This window comes from Carcharhinus amblyrhynchos, chromosome 1 (genome assembly GCF_965287045.1).
Source record: "Carcharhinus amblyrhynchos chromosome 1, sCarAmb.v2.hapA, whole genome shotgun sequence".
NCBI classification, from domain to species: Eukaryota; Metazoa; Chordata; class Chondrichthyes; order Carcharhiniformes; family Carcharhinidae; genus Carcharhinus; species Carcharhinus amblyrhynchos.
Window position 1 is genome coordinate 122,438,623 of NC_137324.1, and position 18,707 is coordinate 122,457,329.

Below are 18,707 nucleotides of genomic sequence, written 5' to 3' on the forward strand. Positions count from 1 at the left end.
TTGGACTGTGGGAGGAAACCGGAGCACCCCAGCCAAACATGAGGAGAAAGTGCAAACTCCTCACAGACAGTGACCCAAGGCTGGAATTGAATCCAGGTCCCTTGCGTTGTGTGGCAACAGTGCTAACCACTGTGCCACCATGCCCATGTGTTCTCTTATATGCTGACTTTGGCTCAAAACCTTAATGGAAACACTTACACAGCCAATTTTCTGAAGACCGACTGACACCAGTTTCAGAGCTTCACCTGATTTTCTGCACATTTGGAAAAATTGCCTTTAAATCTGGATAACAGAAAAGATTAACCAAAGTCCTACCCTTGTTCTGGATCGACCACGATGACAGTGGGAAAAGTCAGTTCTTTCAACAGGATCTTAGAATTCTTCCCATTCAAGTCTGCCGTTTCAATCGTTCCTTTCTTTTGATTGGTCCAAATGATGGTGCTGTGTAACCAATCCACGGCAAACCCTGACAGACCTTTCCCGACAGCACGTATATTCTGTGATGCAAAGAGATCAGGTTCATTATCCTTTGATGTTTTCCTCAAAAATATCATAAAACAGATGAAATGATAACAATGAGAATTCAGTCCAGGTGATAAAGCATTAATCAATTGCTCTTTGCATTGCTACATCTCCTTCTTTAGAGAATTGGCATTAATTCAGCGCGGGTGTCAATCCTTAAGTTACAAAACATTATGGCAAATTTATTGAGCAAAATAATTGTTGCATGCAAGGTTGCAATTGACCGTATGCCTGTCAGTGCAGTTAGGATAGTATTTTCAGACCCGTTTCTGAATCATTGTTCAATTTTCAGAGTGGGAATAAATTAATCTCCAGGAAAACAAAAAACAGATAATTGGGTATTACATTTCACTCCACATATTCTGCCCTTTTATTATCCATTTCATGCTTTCATCAAAGAAATATTTCACACCCAGTGCCTTCTTAAAATGGATTTTTTCAGTGTCTAAGAAAGTCTACGCTCCCAGTGTTGGAGCCTCACCTATTCAGAGAATATATCAAAAATTCAAGCGTGCGCCTCTCAGAAAATTTAGGTCTTTTGCTTTATCAAATGATCAAAAACACATGTATTAACATCTATAGAGTCAACTGCTAAAATTAACCCTACACAGGATGAATGGTGATGGCCTAGTGGTATTATCACTAGAACATTAGTCCACAAAACTCAGCTAATGTTCTGGGGACCCAGATTCAAATCCCACCATAGCAGATGGTACAATTTAAATTCAATTAAAAATAATATCTGGAATTAACTAATATCCATGAATGATTGTTGGAAAAACCCATCTGTTTCACTAATGCCCTTTAGGGGAAAAGCATCTGCTGTCCTTGTCTGGTCTGGCCTACATGTGACACCAGACGCACAGCAATGTTAGTTGACTCTCAATTGCCCTTCTGAAATGGCCTAGGGAAGGGCAATAAATGCTGGCCAGCCAGCAATGCCTATGTCCCACAAATGTCTGAATATTGCTGATGAAGTTTCATTCGAAATGATATGCAATGCAATTTATGTTTGATTTCTCTTAAAAATTTCTTGTGGTCTTTTATTTCTTTCTTCCAGTTCCACTAGTTCAATTCATTTCAATTTATTTTATAATTTCCACCATTATTTCTTTCTTGGTCCCTCCTGACTTTGTAAGCAGATCCTGAGCTTGTGAGATCACATAATTTAACTGACAAGGTATGCTTCATGCCTACATAAGACCCACATACAGGGAGCATGCTGATAAAGGGAACGGGTTGCAAGGTTTAAACCAGTATCTTCTCAGATTGCTGGGAGCATTTGAAGGGAATTTGCTACTTAATTTTTAAACAGACTAAAATACTTTAAATTTTTAAAATACTTGTTAGCCTCAGAATCAGGCATGGGCGGGTACGGAAATAGTGAGGATTTGGAAATGGCTAGCCAAAACAAGCAAGGCTAGTGGGAGTGACCAAATGAAGTATTGGACAAATGAAGGAGCAATCTTGACCACATGTTTGATAACTGATAAAGATGTATGCAAAGAAAGCTGCCAAGCAAGACTACCTCACAATACAATATATAACAGATTGATGGCCTAAGGCTGCTTGCCTGTTACTCTGTTTCACACTTACTACTTGCCTATGCCACACTGTTGACTTTTAAATATAACTGTACTCCAGTAAAGCACACATTCAAGCTGCAATGTGCTGATTACGTGCCTTGACCTTGCTAAATTCTCCCTCAGTGTAGCGGAACAGGCGCCGGAGTGTGGTGACTCGGACATTCTCACAGTAACTTCATTGCAGTGTTAATGTAAACCTACTTGTGACTAATAAATAAACTGTAGATCCTGCCTCTGCAATGGGAAAACCCATCATGTGAAGGCGCCAGAAAATCCATACCAAAGTTACATTAAAGGAATGAGAAAGACCAGCCATCAAAAATCATTCTCAAAAAGAATAACTTTTTCAGAAATATGAAAAATCATCAAATAATACCTGTTCAAAATAACCAAAGCTAACCTTGCACTAGAGTCACTTCACACATGAACCTTCCCAAGCTTATATTCTAAATGGATGCATGAAAAATAAACAAACAAAACTGTGGCAAACCCTGTAAGATTGTGCTAACTGCTCAATGAAATGCTTTTAACATTGAATCTGGAGTTGGGTATGACAGAGGTTAAGCCCTCCAACATGCAAATGAAACAGACCGAGAGAGTAACCCAGCAGCACATGGGTACTGAATCTCCTCTCCTGTCTCTGCAATCTTCCTCTATTCTGCTCTTCTCTAAAAAGCTAAGTAGGAGGAACTTACATCAAAAAGTACATTCAACTTTCAAAACTATACCAAATGTTACCCATCGCTCTGAGAAATTAATTTCTCTCAGTGCCTACTTTATACAGCACAGACCTTCTTGAAGATAGATTTAATTATTCACATCACTCATGAGTATAGCACACGTCTTTTTTCAATTTTGTAAAATTTGAAATCAGCCATCTTATAGTTTATTTCTGACAGGTCCGATGAAACATTAATCCAAATCTATTGGCCAGAATTCTCTGATCTCTCCTGTAGCTGGGATTATTCAGCCCCACTGTTGTGAATAGAGATTTGGTTGAACGTCAAGTTCTTCATTCTCACTGGCAGGTGACCAAGACTGGAGAATTCCCTCCATATATTTTAATTTTTTTTTACTTCATTCGTGGGATATGGGCCTCGCTGGCTGGCCAGTATTTATTGCCCATTCGTAGTGGCTGAGGGCAGTTGAGAGTCAACCACAGTGCTGTGGCTCTGAAGTCACATGTAGGTCAGACTGGGTAAGGATGGCAGATTTCCTTCCATAAAGGACATTGGTGAATCAGATGGGTTTTTCAGACAATTGACAATGGTTTAATGGTAGATTCAGTAGATTCTTAATTCCAGATTTTTTTTATTGAATTCAAATTCTACCATCTGCCATGGCAGAATTTGAACTCGGGTCCACAGAACATGCCAAAAATTGATGGCAAGAAGGCTGTGGCAGGTGAGGACCGAGAAACTATCATTATCACAAAAGAGGTTGTGCTGGGCAAGCTAATGGGGTTAAAGATAGACAAGTCTTTTGGCCCTGATGAAATGCACTCCAGAGTACTAAAAGAGATGGTGGGAAAAATAGCAGATGAACTAATGGTAATTTACCAAACTTCGCTGGACTCTGGAGTGGTTCCTGCAGATTGGAAAACAGCAAATGTGATGCCACTGTTTAAAAAAGGTGGTGGACAAAAGGCGGATAACTACAGGCCAGTTAGTTTAACTTTTGTAACAGAGAAAATGCTTGAATCTATCATCAAAGAAGAAATAGCGAGACATCTGGATATAAATTGTCCTAATGGAAAGACACAGCATGGGTTCATGAAGGGCAGGTCATGTTTGACTAATATGGTAGAATTCTTTGAGAACATTACGTAGACAATGGGGAACCTGTGGATGTGGTGTATCTCGATTTCCAGAAGGCATTTGACAAGGTGCCGCACCAAAGGCTGTTGCATAAGATAAAAATACACGGTGTTACGGGTAATGTATTAGCATGGGTAGATGATTGGTTAACTAACAGAAAGCAAAGAGTGGAGGTAAAAGGGTGTTTTTCTGGTTGGCGATCAGTGACTAATGGTGTGCCTTAGGGATCAGTGTTGGAATCGCAAGTGTTTATGATTTATATAGATGATTTGGAGTTGGGGACCAAGTATAGTGTGTCAAAATTCACAGATGACACTAAGATGAATGGCAGAGCAAAGTGTGCAGAGGATGCTGCAAGTCTGCAAAGAGATATAGATAGTTTAAGTGGGTGGGCAAGGGTCTGGCCGATGGAGTACAATGTTGGTAAATGTGAGGTCATCCATTTTGGTAGGAATAACAGCAAAATGGACTATTATTTAAAGGTAAAAAATTACAGCATGCTGCTGTGCAGAAAGACCTGAGTGTCCTTGTACATGAATCACAAAAAGTTCATTTGCAAATGCAGCAGGTAATTAAGAAGGCAAATGGAATTTTGTCCTTCATTGCTAGAGGGATGGAGTTTAAAAACAGTGAGGTTATGTTGCAGCTGTATAAGGTGCTGGTGAGGCCACACCTGGAGTACTGTATATAGTTTTGGTCTCCTTACTCGAGAAAGGATATACTGACACTGGAGGGCGTGCAGAGAAGATTCACTAGATTGAATTCGGAATTGAGAGGATTGGTTTATGAGGAGAGACTGAGTAATGAGAGACTCATTGGAATTCAGAAGAATGAAGGGAGATCTTATAGAAACATATAAGATTATGAAAGGAATAGATAAGATAGAAGCAGGGAAGTTGTTTCCAGTGGCAATTGAAACTAGAACCAGGCAGCATAGCCTCAAAATAAGGGGAAGCAGATTTAGGACTAAGTTGAGGAGGAATGTCTTCACAAAAAGAGATGAATCTGTGGAATTCGCTGCTCAGTGAAGCAGTTGAGGATACCGCATTGAATGTCTTTTAGGCAAGAATAGATACATTTTTGACCAGTAAAGGAATTCAGGGCTATGGTGAGCGGGTGGGTCAGCAAAAAGATCAGCCATAATCTTATTGAATGGTGAAGCAGGCATGAGGGGCCAGATGACCTACTCCTGCTCCTAGTTTTATGTTCTTATTAGCTGAATTTATGGATTAATAGTCCAGCGATAATACCACTAGGCCATCGCTTCCCCATATAATTTCATTTTAGAGGAACAGCTTCAAGTTTGAAGCATTTATCACAGTCTGACTATGACAAGATGTTGCAAGAATAAAGCCAGAAAATCAAAACTTCAGTGCTATACACTCACCTCTCTTTTAGTGCCATTTATAAAGGCTCGTTGAATCAGCCCTTTCTCTGGAACTGCCCAATAAATTCTTCCATTCCTATAGTGGAAGTCCAAGAGGACTGATATCCCAGAATTGGTCACGAGCCTCTGGTGGTTTGTTCCCTCTATGTCAATCCTGAATATTGCATTGCCGTGGCTGAAGATGAGGTATGGTGGTGGAGCTTAAAGAAATTAAGGACATATAAATAGATGAACGCATCAGAGGCTAGAAATTACTATTAAAGATTAAATATAACTATAGATGAAGATTTTTGGTCATTTTTAACGTTAGATGGAGGGTCTTTTGTGTTGTATAGAATATAAATTGCCTGAAAGAATGTTTAGTCAGTGTTGCTTTTAGTTTGTGTATTACAGTAACAGCCTTAAAATTGAAAATATTGTTGTGCACTTCTGTTAATTTGGCCACTTGGAATTCGAATTTTGATTTAAAAGTGGTCAACTATCTCGGAATCACAATAGGAGGCAAGACCAGAGTTGTGTGTTTTCTTCCAGGAAGACCTCCTTACAAGATGTAGCATCTGCATTGTGCAGCTTTGACTCCTCCCAGGCTAGCAGTGGCACTTTTGGAGTGCCTTAGCCAACTCATTTTTGAAATGTTTAGTTTCCCTGTACCAGAAACGTTTCCACTTAACACCTTCAGCTACATTTGTGACCTTAGTCAGGGTCATCAATACTATCTATTGCCTATATCAAAATTTTCATAAAACATCAACATTAACATTGGAAGGGATTGGAAAAGCATTGAGGAGGGAGGGAGAAATAGGCAAGTCAGTATATAAGTTATGGAAAGTAAGTTTCATCACAAGAGCATTAGGATGATTAAAACAAGGAAGCTTGCTGCAGTTGTGCAGACTACTAAATTTTCTTTCACCATCGTTTCAAGTATTGCATTCCAGATCATAACAGCTTGCTATCTAAAAGAAGTCTCTGAGTGAGAATTTCCAGCTGCTCTCACCCCAAGACTGGAAATCCCCCCCTGAGCTCAACAGACCTTTGCAATGGTCTGCCCCCACTCGCTATGATTCCCATGATGGATGGGATGGGAAAGTTCTGCCCACTGGTTCTTTATGGGCAGCATAGTGGCACAGTGGTTAGCACTGCTGCCTCACAGTGCCAGGGACCAGGTTCAATTCCTGGCTTGAGTCATTGTCTGTGTGGAGTTTGCACATTCTTCCCATGTCTGTGCGGATTTCCTCCAGGTGCTCTAGTTTCCTCCCACAGTCCAAAGATGTGCAGGTTAGATGGGTTGGACATGCTATATTTCCCCTTAGTGTCAGAGGGACTAGCTAGGGTAAATACATAGGATAATGGGAATAGGGCCAGGTGGGATTGGAGTCGGTTCAGATTCGATGGGCCAAATGGCCCATTTCTGCACTGTAGGATTCTATGATTCTGTGTCTCTGTCGCTTATGTTGCTGAACTCCAATTGCAATTGCTGTTACTGTGAAGTGAAAACTATTTTGCAGCAATTTCAGGTTGCAGTGTAAACACAACTTAAAATGTAATCAAATCTCAAGCCTTTTAAATTCTCTCAAAGGCCCGTGAAAATATGTTTTTAAGTGTGTCATGTTTATATAATAACCTACCTAGATTTTTCATTTAATGTACCTGCAACTGTTGTAGTTGGGAATAGTATGCAGTGTTAAATCAAGATGCAGATATAATCTGCTGTATGTCTTAAATACCAGTTTAGTCCAACCAAAATCTGCTGTTTGGAAGTCAGTATATTGACATAAGTATCTGACATGTAACAAAGCTCCATAATGTAGGTTGCATATGTGATTCCACAGTACTGTGAGTTCTTAATTATGGTTACAGATAGCAGGGGTAGGTACCTAGTGGAGAGAAATCTATTCTCTGAGGATAATGTTCAGGCAATTTTTTCCAGGCCACTGTAGGGTTCATTCATTCCTTTGAATAGACAAGGACAGCACTGGTATGAATTTTCAAATAAATTTCTTTTATTGAACAGAAATTAAAATTGACCGCATTCTTGAAAAGTACACAGCAAGCAAAACTGGTTTTGCAGCTGTTGTTATCAAAACTTGTTTTGCTTGCTGTGTACTTTTCAGGAATGCGGTCAATTCTCAGCTAACACAGCATGCCTTCTGAGTTTTAAAATGGTGTCAAGTATTAGTTAACTCCTACAGTCTAGCATTTAAATGTGATTGCATAGGCAGAAATATCTTAAAATGAAGTTTTTGCATAGACTGAAGCAAAGAGGGCTAAGCATACAAAGCATCGCTTAGTCATTCTTACATATTGGTTACTGAATGGAGTTAGCAGTCGCTCGAGAATGATGGAACAGAATCAAGGGAATCTAACAAAAGAAGAATATAATTTGAAAATGCAAATGGAATACTAATACAATTTAAAAAAGCAAAAAGCCAACAGTAGGAGATGGGATTTATGAAATTCTATGTATTAACTAGTATACATATTAACGATGTTGATAGGTTTGTCTTACATTGCTTGTGAAATTTTCCTTGCAATTAATCATTTTTCCAAGAGAGCTGGTTGTCATTAGTTTTCAAAATTGCTCAAACTACTCTCAAGTAAGTTTAGGTTTATTGATTAGCATTACAAGTAGGCTTACATTAACACTGTGATGAAGTTACTGTGAAAATCCCCTAGTCGCCACACTCCAGTGCCTATTCAGGTACAGAGGGAGAATTTAGCATGGCCAATGCACTGAACCATCACATGTTTTGGGCTGTGGGAGGAAACCCACGCAGACACAGGGAGAATGTGCAAACTCCAAACAGACACTGACCCACGGCAGAATCAAACACAGGTCCCTGGCGCTGTGAGGCAGCACTGCTAACCACTGTGCCATGATGTGGAGATGCCAGCGTTGGACTGGGGTAAACACAGCAAGAAGTCTGACAACACCAGGTTTAAGTCCAGGCCCCGAAAGCTTGTGAGTGTACTATCAAATAAATTGGTTGGACTTAAACCTGGTGTTGTCAGACTTCCTGTGTTTACCACTGTGCCACCATACCGTCCAGATAGCTACAGATTGATTATTTCTTGAGAAACATTAACTGAAAGAGGTTGCACAGATTGTTAGTGATTGGCAATGCAAGACCATCCAGAGCATTTTATGTATGCGGTATATCCTAACAATCTCTGTGAGTTACTGGATTCTTTGTCAACACAGAGCAGATTAATGTTAGCATCTTTAGAATATGTGGACATCATCTACGTAAATGACATGAGAATGCTGAACCAGACTGGGTTTGTTTTTTTCTCAGGAATTTGACAGCTGGCCTAGATTTTTGCCAACAACTTTTTCAAGCTCAGTTTACAACCTTTAGCTTCTTTGTCGACAGCAGTGGAATCTGTTCTCACAATGCAAGACCAACATTTTTGTTCAACTTTCAGTGAAAAACATTAATTGGTTATTCCATCCTGGCAGTGTACCTACTTAAGAGCCTAATTATTTTTTGGATGGCGATGTCTCACTTCTTACTGACTCCAAGTTCTCCACAGCCATTTCATGCTCAAATGAGCTTGAAGTGCTTGCAGATGGGACATCCATCCCTTACTCAGGAGGAATTCCCACTTTAGAGACCTGTTCCCATAATGACAGCGCTGCAGTGGATAGAAGAAGAAATGCAGCTGGATGCCTGAGTCTAGGTTGGGGTACCAGAGTCCCAGGTGTGTTTGAGGTGTACCAGGTGGGGACGACAAGGAAGTCCTAGTGAGGGGGGGGTGGGGGGGGGGGGTAGTTGGTTGAGAAATGGTGACGAGTGCAAAAGAGGTGCTTGGGATCTCAGGGGAGAGGGTGGGAGAGACGGAGGTCTATAAGCCACCAGACCTTAATGGAGGTACGCCCAACTTCAGAAGGGGGCTTCTGATGAAGAAGCCCCCTCCACTTCCCATCTAGGTTCCAATCCAGAGATTTTAAGCTTTTCCCCTTGCGAGTTTAATCCTCCTGGATGGCAAAAAATTGAGGCTGCCCAGGAAGCAATCCTTCAGTGGTTGGCCACTTAAGGGCTTCAGATGAAATAAGGATGGGCTTTCTGTGTGAGGCCTTGCGCATCTCTGCATAACATCACTGTGTGCTTCAGGTGGGCAGGAACCCAAAGGGAATCCCAGAACTTTAATCTGATGCTCTCCGCTCAGCCCGCCTAAAAACCCACCGGTGGGGGAGGGTAAAATTCTGGACAGGGAGTGCCACTCCCTAGAAACAATGATCAAACAAATAATAACAAAGAACAAAGAAAATTACAGCAAACAACAATCGGCCCTTCAGCCCATAAGCCTGCACCAACCACGCTGCCCGGCTGAACTAAAATCCCCTACTCTTCCCATCTGATTCATGTATTTACCAAGATTCCCCTTAAAAGTCACTATTGTTTCTGCCTCCACTATCTCCCCCGGCAATAGGTTCCAGACACCCACCATCCTCTGTGTAAAAAACTTGTCTCATCCATTTTCTTTAAACCTTGCCCCTCGCACCTTAAACCTGTGCCCCCTACCACTCTGGGAAAAAACATAGAAACATAGAAAAATTACAGCACAAACAAGCCCTTCGGCCCACAAGTTGCGTCGAACATGCTCCTGCCTATTATGCATACCTATAACCCTCCATCTTACTAAGTTCCATGTACTTATCCAAAAGTCTCTTAAAAGACCCTATTGAATCTGCCTCCACCACCACCGCCGGTAGCTGATTCCACGCACCCATCACCCTCTGAGCAAAAAACTTACTCTGACATCTCCTCTGTACCTACTCCCCACCACCTTAAACCTGTGTCCTCTTGTGGCAGCCAATTCAGCCCTGGGAAAAAGCCTCTGAGAATCCACTCAATCAAAGCCTCTCATCATCTTATACACCTATATCAGGTCACTCCTCATCCTTCATCTCTCCAAGGAGAAAAGACCAAGCTCTCTCAATCTATCTTCATAAGGTATGCCACCCAATCCAGGCAACATCTTTGTAAATTTCCTCTGCACCCTTTCTGTGGCTTCCACATCCTTTCTGTGATGAGGTGACCAGAACTGAGCACAGTACTCCAAGTGGGGTCTGACCAGGGTCTTATACAACTGCAGCATTATCTCCCGACTCCTAAACTCAATTCCTTGATTGATGAATGCCAGTACACCATACACCTTCTTAACCACAGCCTCTACCGGCGAAGCTACTTTGAGCGTCCTATGAACCTAGACCCCAAGATCCTTCTGATCTTCCACACTGCCATGAGTCTTACCCTTAATATTATAATCTGTCATCATATTTGACCTGCCAAAATGAATCACCACACACTTATCTCGGTTGAAGTCCATCTGCCACTTCTCCGCCCAGTCTTGCATCCTATCAATGTCTCGCTGCAACTTCTGACATCCCTCCACACTATCCACAACACCTCCAACCTTTGTGTCATCAGCAAACTTGCCAACCTATCTTTCCACTCTCTCATCCATGTCATTTATAAAGACCACAATGAGCAAGAGTCCTAGAACAGATCCCTGGGGCACTCCACTGGTGACCGACCTCCATGCAGAAAAAAACCCATCTACAACCACTCTTTGCCTTCTGTGGGCAAACCAGTTCTGAATCCACAGAGCAATGTCCCCTTGGATCCCATGCCCCCTCACTTTCTCAATAAGCCTTGCATGAGGCACCTTATCAAACACCTTGCTGAAGTCCATATAAACCACATCTACTGCTCTTCTTGTTGTAATTAGCCTTTCCCCAATTTAGCACCTTAACTTGAAGACGACACTTATCTTTATCCATCAGTAACTTAAAGCTTACTGAATTGTGGTCACTGTTCCCGAACTGCTCCCCTACTGAAACGTCGACCACCTGGATGGTCTACGGATCTGCAGACCATGACTTATAATCTATTAATTCAAACATGTGGAAATTCATACTCTGGAGCTCATGATTTCCCAACCCATCTTCCATCAGTACCATACTTTGCTGAAAGTATTTGAGTGCAGGAACAACACCACGTTATTGTAGAAGGATGGCAGTTAGCTTTTTATTCCATATTTCTCCAGCTCACACTGGGGGGTAATTTTGACTTTGTGATGATGGAGAATATCGATTCATCCACTCGTTAAGCATCTCTCCTCATTTTCATATCATTTGAAATTAATTAGGTACATTAATTAGGTTAGGTTCATTGCCCGAAAAGATGCTGGAGTGTAATGACTAGGGGAATTTCACAATAACTTCGTTGTAGGCATTATTTGTGACTAATAAATAAACTTACTTATTAACTTACTAATATCTGCTTTTCTAAAGAATAATGTAGCTTGCTTTGGGGAAATTGAATAGCTCATCACCATGTTGCAGGCAAATGGTAGCTAAGAATCATGAAATCCCTACAATGCAGAAGGAAGCCATTCAAACAATTGAGCCAGCGCCAGCAACAATTCCACCCAGACCCTATTCCTGTAATCCCACCTTTTACCCTGCTAATCCCCCTGGCATTAAGGAACAATTTAGCATGGCCAATCAACCTAATCCACACATCTTTGGACTATGAAAGTACATGGAGGAAACCCATGCAGACACGGGGAGAACGTGCAAGCTCCACACAAACAGTCACCCGAGGCTGAAACTGAACCCAGGTCCCTGGTGCCGTGAGGCAGCTGTGCCACCATGCTGCCCAAGACATCAAGACTGATGATAAGAACATAGAACATTACAGCGCAGTACAGGCCCTTCGGCCCTCAATGTTGCGCCGACCAGTGAAACCAACCTAATGACCCCCTAACCTAAACTATTCCAATGTTATCCATATGCCTATCCATTGACCATTTGAACGCCCTTAAAGTTGGCGAGTCCACAACTGCTGCAGGCAGGGCATTCCACCCCCTTACTACCCTCTGAGTAAAGAACCTACCTCTGACATCCGTCCTATAATTACCACCCCTTAATTTAAAGCTATGTCCCCTCGTGTTAGCCATCACCATTCGAGGAAAAAGGCTTGGATAAGGAAAAGACAAGTTTCTAACTGATTTTAGCATTCATAACAATGGGAACAGCATATAAAAATGACAATTTCAATGTCAATTCCTACAATGGCTCACTTGATCTCTGTTACATTTCTTTAACTCAAAGCCAAGGATCTTTCTCACTAGACAGAAATAAGGTAAATCCGAAATCCAGTGACAGTCAGATTATACCGTTGTCTCATGGTTAGAAACTGAAGCTGTCACAGAAATACCTAACCTTCATGAAATACTTCATGAAAAACTTCATGAAATTGAGCATTAATTTGATATGCGACTTAGAACTAAAGGAAGGAAGCATAAATGTTCATCATATACCAAAAACAGCACTGAAGTATTAGGTTACATTTTCCTGTGTAGTTTTTCTTTTGGCTTGAGTCCCTTCTTAAAAAGAGAAATGAAAATCATTTCATCGATGACTTACAGTCCGCATAACAAGACCATTTATTATCCTCTAGCGTGTAACCTGGCAGGCAGGAGCAGGTGTATGACCCTGGCGTGTTGGTACAGATCTGACCACAAGTTCCCAGTCCGTTTTCGAAACATTCATCAATGTCTGAAAGATAACATTGACAACACTGTGACATACCAATCTGCTGTGACTCTGAGCCACCAGTGAAATAATTATGCATTTGACTCGCATAAACAACAGAAATAGCTTAGCCATTGGTAATTGAGATTGTTTTGTCTGACTTGCAGTACAATGTTGACATAGTTCATTGGTGAATCATACCTTACAATATTATGTAAGCGTTAGAACCCTTATTGTGACCATCAATTGGCTAGAGATCTTAAGACATTTTTATTCACAGGAATTTAAGTTGGGAAATATTTTGGACAGTAGCTCTGAAGGCCATTGTGTTTCTTTTTAACTCTTCACTACCTCCCTGAAGTTTTTTGTTGCTGTGGGTGTATAACTGCTGGGTTCATGTTGATTGCTTTATGGATATCTCTGCAGGAACATTTAAGGAAAGAGGCTGAGGGGTGTAAGGAAGCTGGAACAGAAATTGAACTCTGCCATTAGTGCAAAATGTGCTATAAGTAGATAGGCAGCTGACCTATCACTGTTCCAGCTGTTATTTTCCACTGACTTGGAAAATGTTGCCAAGATTTTTAATTGCAAGCCAAATAAAAATGACGGTAAGACTAGGAAATGAGTCTCCTGAAAGCATTTGAACTTTCATTCTCTGAGGATCAGGTTTGATCAGGTGTGGTGAAATATCAGTTGCCAATTCTCTATAAGCTTGTTCTGTGTTGTTGCTGCAGACCAATTTCACCCCCACAAAGTGGACTTACTTCAGGAATGCTAAGGACCTTCTTTAAAATGGAACATCAATGGGAAGACAATGAAGTCCATGGATAATTATATAGCGATCCTAGCTTCATGGTGTAGACTGTCGTGGACATATAGGGACGAATTTTTCCACTCCTTTTGCCACAAGAATCGTGGCGGGCAAGAGGCAAATCATGGAAAGGTCTGTTGATCTCAGGTCGGATTTTCTGGTTTTGGGGCAAACATGGCTGGAAAATCCCACCCATAGTCTTTATTGACTCCAAATATTTTAATATTGTTATGAGTACATTTACATGATACTATGTACTCCACAAACCCATAGATGGGTGGCACGGTGGCACAATGGTTAGCATTGCTGCCTCACAGTGCCTAGGACCTGGGTTTGATTTCGGGTGACTGTGTAGAGTTTGTACATTCTCCCTGTGTCTGCTTGGGTTTCCTCCAGGTGCTCTGGTTTCCTCCCACACTGTAAAGGTGTGCAAGTGAGTGGATTGGCCATGCTAAATTGCCCTTTAGTGTCCAATAGGAGATAGGGCAAGCAGTATAGACTGGCCTGGGTAAGATGCTCTGTCAGAAAGTTGGTGCAGCGTTGACAAGCTGAATGGCCTCTTTCTGCACTGTAAGGATTCTATGACAGTCATGTTCTTTTCTCATCTGCTTTGTAGCTTATTCTGTCTGACACAAGTCTTCCCTTCCTTATATTGCTTCTCCATTCATTGTTCAGCGCAATTTAGTTTCCTGACATAGAATCCCAACAGTGCAAAAGAGTCCATTTGGCCCATCAAGTCTGCACTGACTCTCTGACAGAGTATTTCAATCAGGCCTTCTTCCCTGCCCTATCCCTGTAAATGCATACATTTACCATGGCTAATCTATCGAACCTAGACATCTCAGCACACTTAGGGATAACTTAGCATGGTCAATCTACCTAACCCGCACACCTTTGGACTTCGGGCATATCAAATTTGAACTGCATACTGACTGAAATATTTTCAAATGCCAATGATCTAAGGGATTGAAATTTTACATTGCATGAATAGCAGCATGCAAATATGAAATTCCTTCATTCCTACTTTAACAGAGGCATTAGACATGCTTTATCTTGCTTGCAAACAACATTCACAGTCCTTCAAAGTAACTTTTTGTATGAAGCATGTGGAGATATTACTCGAAGGTGTGACAGTGCACCATCTAATCACAACACTTTAGTTAATTGTGTAAAACACATTCTTCAAGTTTCAGCAAAAAACATCTACTTAAGCCAGCATTCGATTTTTAAAAAATAATTTCTCTTATTTTTAGTAATTGGTGGATGAGGAGAAAAGGGAAAGAAGTGATCTCTTCATTTTCAGTTGCTTTCTCTCATTCATATTGAGATTTTTTTCACAATTTATGTTTCTAGGGTCTGTGCATGAAACAATTTGCTCCTGGGAGTAATTTTAGGAATGTATACAAAACTTAATGGGATTGGTTTGAAGAGCCCTTGCCCTTTGGGGACCATATCCATTCTTTGAAGTCATTGGGAGGGTTCCAATGGGTATGTGGATCATTGCTAAGGACTATTTATGCCTGAGTGGTCAGCTACAAATTGGACAGTACACCACAGATGATTGAATTTAGGGCAAGCTTTTTTTCATTCATTCATGGGACATGGGCTTTACTGGCTGGCCAGCATTTATTGTCCATCCTTAGTTGGCCTTAGGAGGCGTTGGAGAGTCAACCACATTGCTGACAGCAGATCTCCTTCCCTAAAGGACATTAGTATACCAGATGAGTTTTTCTGACAATCGACAATAGTTTCATGGTCATCAGTAGATTCTTAATCTTAATTTTTTATTGAATTCAAATTCCACCATCTGCTGTAGTGGGATTCAAATCCAGGACCTCAGAACATTAACTGAGCTTCTGGATTAATAGACTAACGATAATACCACTAGGCTATCACCCCCCCTTTATGGTCTTATCTCTGTGTATAAACCTCTCCATGATGTCAGTCTTCCATATCTTTGTATTCCAATCATATACTATTCAAGAGTTCTGTATTCTTTCAACATTAATCCCTTGTGTATCCTTCATCCCAGCTTTGGCTTCCACTATTGTGACATCAAATTCTGGAATTATCTCTCTAAATCCCCCTGAATGCCTCTCCAACTTCCCCTCCTTCTTTCAGATGCCCCTTAAGTTTCATTATCTGTCTTAATATCTCCTTCTTTGGATCCATTTCTGTCTAATTAAGCTCATGTGAAATGTCTTGCGACATTTTCCTACAATGAAGGAAGTATGAATGCTGGTTCTTGCTGTTGCACAGAAACTTCTCTTTGATGAGGAAGAAACCATTAAGGATAATGAAATGAGGAAGTTCTATCCAACACAGGAATGATGATTGATTTTACAAATGCATGCCCCCAAAGGTGAGGCTTCTTACTGAGATGTGCATTTGCAAAATTAGCCCAATAATGCACACTTGTAGTAATGCAGGTGCAGCCACGACTGGTAAGGGCTACTAAACACTCCACCATAACATGATGAAGGGCCGATTAGTAACTTATTACAGCAACAGAAGATTGGTACAGTGTGCTGTAATTGTAATACATTGGTAATGTGTTAAAGCAGATTGTATAGCAACTAAGTTGTCTTTGTTCAACTTCATAAGCAGCGTAGCTTATAAATGACTGTTCACAATGTTTGCAGATGGAAACTCAAATGGATCGAGACCTTTGAGGATGTAGTAGCCGAACAAAATTCGTTCAAGTATGTGAACCATTGATTCACTGATAATGTCAGCAGTAATTCTATTTTATGATTTCACAAGAGCTTTACCCCACCAGACACCAGGTGTGGTATGTGCCAGCAGTTCTCCTTTGACTTGGCTTCTCCACAGGAGGTAAACATCATTATAAACCATCATTTCTCAACCTTTATTTGAGTCACTGATTTCAGGCTTAGCCTCTCATCTTGATGACACATGGTTATCTGATTTCAGTAGCAGAAATACAACACATACCAGGACAGATCAAGTTATAATTATAAATTAGAAAGCTGCAAAGACAAATACATTAACTCATTGTCAAACCCGAAACAGGTTCTGTCTACATCTGTAGGTGGTTATTAGTACTGCCCACACTACGCTGATTCATTTTACTGTCACTGTGCACATTCTGTGGCTTACTGTTGCTTATTGTCGATACAGCAAAAAAAATGAGTTGATGGGAAAAAAATGCTTGTCTATTTCTCATTTGTTAAATAGCTTTACAGCTGTGACTCAGAAGTAGTTATCTCTTTTAAGCATAACAGATAATAACACACTTATATTTGTTTTTACTTACACTTACCATAATTCAAAAAATCTATTATTTTTGGTGCAATTGGAAAATTGCTCTGGAAATGTGTTTGAAATTGCTCTGGCTTAAGTTTAAGTTTTCATTAAAATTCATAGTAAAATAGGAATTGGGAGCAGAAGTAGGCAAATTCAGCCCCTTGAGCCTATTTCGCCATTCAAACAGATAATGACTGATCTTTCCCTGATCTCAAATCCAACTCCTTTCCTGTTCCCCATATCCCGCTTTCCCTTTTTTATTAGAAGTATACCTATCTTCCTCTTGAAACTGTAGACACCGCATATTGGTAAACAAAAGTCTTCCAGGAACCAGAGCAATCAGGCAGAATGATAGAAGGTAATAGTTCTGCCCTTTTCTCCCCATTAGAAAGTATGCCATCATGTATTTAAGAGTTGTAACCTGGCAGAAATTGGGCTTATCAGCAAAAATCAGCATTTTCTTAAGGGCATCCAGTCCTTCACTTGCGAGTAAACTGATTTAAAATCACCCAAATTTAAAAGGACTATATTGAATGATTATTGCATTGATTTCCATTAGAGGGTTCCTTGCTGAAGTTAATTCTTTCAAAACAAAAATACTTTTAGTATGTTCCTACTAGTGCTTATGTTCTAAGCAAAAACACAATTTTAACAGTCTTTCAGAACAAGCACAATAGTGCAATCTTGCAATGTCGATTTGGGAAGTTGTCAGTTTTGTGGTCCAACCTGATTTGGACAAATAGGATCTTAAACCAGTGTACAAAATATGAATATAATGGTTCTGGGAGTAATTCACCTTTTCAAGTCCCTGCTTTTAGTTGTTGATTCAACCAGTTATTTTGGAATCTAGTTGCAAAACTAACAAAACAAGTCAAAACTCAATCCCTATATATTAAACTTTTTTTAGTTTACTAAAAAATTTAGCCAATGATGTATAGTGAGTTTTGTATCAACCAGTTGTTTTAGTAGATCAACAAGTGTGCCAACACATTCACTGCTACTTCAAACCCCCAAAATATGGACATCTTTAATTACGTCCATTAGTTCTTATTAAAAGAGCATTTCTTGTTTAGTCCCTATAACCACCATATTCTTGAGTATTACTTCAAAAAATAGCCAGCTATATTTTAGTGTTAGAGAGATCAAAAGGAAAATTTTTAAATGTTAACATTCTAATGGTCAACTTAATGCCAGAATTGTTGTGTTTCATTAACATCTATATATACAATATACTTTACATCACAATTGAGGCTGATCAGTGAAAAAGGACATTTGTTTGATCAATTCTATTATCCTAAGTGCCCCCACTATTCCTGACAAAGTTTGTCTACCACTGAAACATCCACTGAAGTATTGCTTTTATAGATGTTTCTCTACAATTAAAACAATGTCAGGAATGAGGGGGGGGAAACTGATATTCAGCCAAAAGTCAAAACTATGTAGGTGTACACAGAGGTTGATCTTGTTTAAGTATCTCCCAATCTGAAATTGCTTTCAATTGAAGCTATTAGAAATCTGGGCCTGAATCCAGCCTTGGAAACAATGCAAAAACACAAATATTAACTGATAAATAATAGTAAATGTTCTTTTTTAACATGCTGCTTCTTATTTTGAAATTTTGAATAGATTTCAAAGAATACTTGATTGAATTTCTAAGGAATAGCGAAGGATAATGTCACTTTAAGGCTTACTCTCCAAAATTCTTAACAACACAAACAATACTGAAAATTCCAGACTGCCAGTCTCTATGAGTATACTTAGATATTTCCAGTAC

General features: G+C 40.2%; 1 protein-coding gene across 6 annotated transcripts in view; it reads right to left on the bottom strand.

Moving 5' to 3' along the window:
• The window catches only part of egf (epidermal growth factor), a 118,000-nt gene that overhangs the window by 87,910 nt on the left and 11,383 nt on the right, over positions 1-18,707 (bottom strand). For 4 of the 6 annotated variants that reach the window (XM_080191844.1, XM_080191822.1, XM_080191830.1 and 1 more), the window contains exons 2-4: positions 12,748-12,879; positions 5,313-5,512; positions 316-497 (exon numbers count right to left, since the gene is read on the bottom strand). In XM_080191844.1, coding sequence (XP_080047970.1) covers positions 316-497; positions 5,313-5,512; positions 12,748-12,879 — 514 coding nt within the window. The remainder of the gene's footprint in view (positions 1-315; positions 498-5,312; positions 5,513-12,747; positions 12,880-18,707) is intronic. The other 2 variants (XM_080191851.1, XM_080191838.1) reach the window with 1 other exon arrangement.